Source organism: Hypanus sabinus, chromosome 24 (genome assembly GCF_030144855.1).
Source record: "Hypanus sabinus isolate sHypSab1 chromosome 24, sHypSab1.hap1, whole genome shotgun sequence".
In the NCBI taxonomy this organism is placed as follows: domain Eukaryota; kingdom Metazoa; phylum Chordata; class Chondrichthyes; order Myliobatiformes; family Dasyatidae; genus Hypanus; species Hypanus sabinus.
This window is the reverse complement of record NC_082729.1, coordinates 34,615,170-34,617,269: the sequence shown is the minus strand read 5'-3', so window position 1 is coordinate 34,617,269 and position 2,100 is coordinate 34,615,170. Positions and strand designations below refer to the sequence as shown.

The 2,100-nt window shown below is 45.6% G+C and overlaps 1 protein-coding gene across 1 annotated transcript; it reads right to left on the bottom strand.

Annotated features, from left to right (window-relative positions):
* Positions 1-784: 784 nt before the first annotated feature.
* Positions 785-1,603, bottom strand: LOC132380734 (compound eye opsin BCRH2-like). Its single transcript, XM_059949726.1, has one exon. It carries the CDS (start codon positions 1,601-1,603, stop codon positions 785-787), a length of 819 nt encoding a protein of 272 aa, XP_059805709.1.
* Positions 1,604-2,100: the final 497 nt, after the last annotated feature.

Genomic DNA, 2,100 nt, shown 5'->3' with positions numbered 1-2,100 from the left:
GTTAGGGAGCTTAGGAAAGTCTGACAGATTATTTAAATGCGCATTCTTGAGTAAAATACTTTGTGGAGAGATGGTTGGTTTTGATTAAGTAGCCGGATTGCTCTAGCCGATGTCAAATATAACCTAACTTAAGAATGTTGAGAAGAAAAATGTAGATTGTTCTCTAAACGGGGAAAAAACAAAAGTGTGTGGTGAAAATTGACATGGGAATCTTTGTGTAGGAAGAAGATTATCCTGCGGTTCAATCGGTAGCAAATGCAATGCTACCAATCAGTTCGAGAGGACCCGAATTCCAAAGGAATGATATAGTTAACGTATGAGAAGCGTTTGATAGGTCTGGACCGGTACTAGCTACAGCTTAAATGAATGGTAGTGTTCGGGGAGAGTTTCCACTGAAACCTTTAGAGCCCAGATAGAGTTGACGTGTAGAGGACGTTTTCCTATCGTGACTGAGTTCAGGACCCCTGGGCACACCCTCAGAATAGAGGGATGTCTAATTAGAGCAGAGTTGAGTAAAACTCTCCTTAGCACGAGGGCACTGAATCTATAGATTGACATAATCGGCTGTGGAGACCAAGTCACTGAGTAGATTTAAAGCGGAGATTAATAGGTTCTTGATTTTTTTCAGGACATCAAAGTATACGGAGAGAAGTGCCGATAATAGGGTTAAGTGGGCTAATGAATCAGGCGTGATAGAACGGCGTACGGCTGTTAAAGCATATGATATCGTCGGAGGCCAGAAGCCCCCGTGGTAAGTTTGGGATGGCGCAGCGCAAATTCTGCATCATGCAAGGAAGTTTGCAAGGAGAGTGAAAGGGGATTTCGCCGTATCCTTCAGCTGCTCCCTGAACTTGGTCTGAGTCACTGCATAAAGAGCAGTGTTGGTGCAGCAGCTCAGGAGCTGCAGCATGAAGCCTAGCTCTTGGAGAAAATTAGGTGGGAAGGAGGATTGATATCCCAGGTCATACATTCTGCCCCATATGTTGTATATCATGTAAACTCCCCATAACAGGATGAAATTGCCTGATATAACAAGCAGCAGAACGAGGGACTTCCTCCGGCTCTCCATCTCTGGGTCTCTGATGTTCTCAGTGCTGGCGGTCCGCAGTCTTCTTCGGGCTCTGCTGGTCACGAGAACGTGTCTAGTCGTAAAGGCATTGAGCAGCAAGATAAGACAAAATGGAATTCCGGGTGTGAGAAGAAAATGGAGGAATTCAATCACCGCCCAGACTACTGAGCGCAGAACACCGTCTCTTTCCCTACAAAACCAGGGGGCATAGTCTAGGTGGTATTCACCTGTGAACATAAAATACCAGAAAACATTTTTTAAGCAGCTGAACACCGTCACTGTCCCCAGAGCCACAACCACGGTTCTGTCGGTGACATATTTAGTTCTCAGCTTCTGACAACAAATATGCATGAATCGATCAAAGGTGAAACCGACGGTGAACCAGACGGAACAGTCAGTTGCGGCGTAGACCAGGACGGCGTGGATGTTACAGACATGGACTGCGTACAGGAAGCTGAACTGTTCCCGATAGGCCATTGGTATCTGCTTCAAGACCAAGTCGAGGACAACGACCATCAGATCCGCCGCTGCCATTGACACGAGGTAGCGAGTGACGCTGCTCGAGAGACCGCACTTACCCCGGGAAAGAACCACAATCGTCAGCACGTTCACTGTGCGGAAGGAAAGCAAGAGGAAAATTCATCTTCGCTCTGCGAACGAGGCCACCACTTTGATTAATTACGAATCTGGATTTACACGTCTATCAGAGTACACAGCAACAAAAAAAACGAATTTCATTTGCTATTTTTTATCAGTTTTGTTGGGATTTGCCAGCCGGGCGCAACGGCTGCGTAGGCCGAGGCGGAGAATTCGGAGTTCTTTTACGGCGTTCAGCGCAAGGCGCATGTACGTACTTGTGAACACGTACGTCTAACGATGTTACGGTCTGTAAGTTAGATGGTTATTGTAAATTCTCCTGTGATTAGACTATTGTTAAACACGTCTTTTGTTGAGCGGTATGGCTCTTTGGTCCATGCTTTATCTCGAAATAAATTAAAGTAGAATCAATTATAACTGTATTAAATAACAAT

Excerpts from the sequence above, each read along its gene's own strand:
- LOC132380734 (XM_059949726.1), bottom strand. The coding sequence starts at position 1,603 with ATGGCAGCGGCGGATCTGATGGTCGTTGTCCTCGACTTGGTCTTGAAG.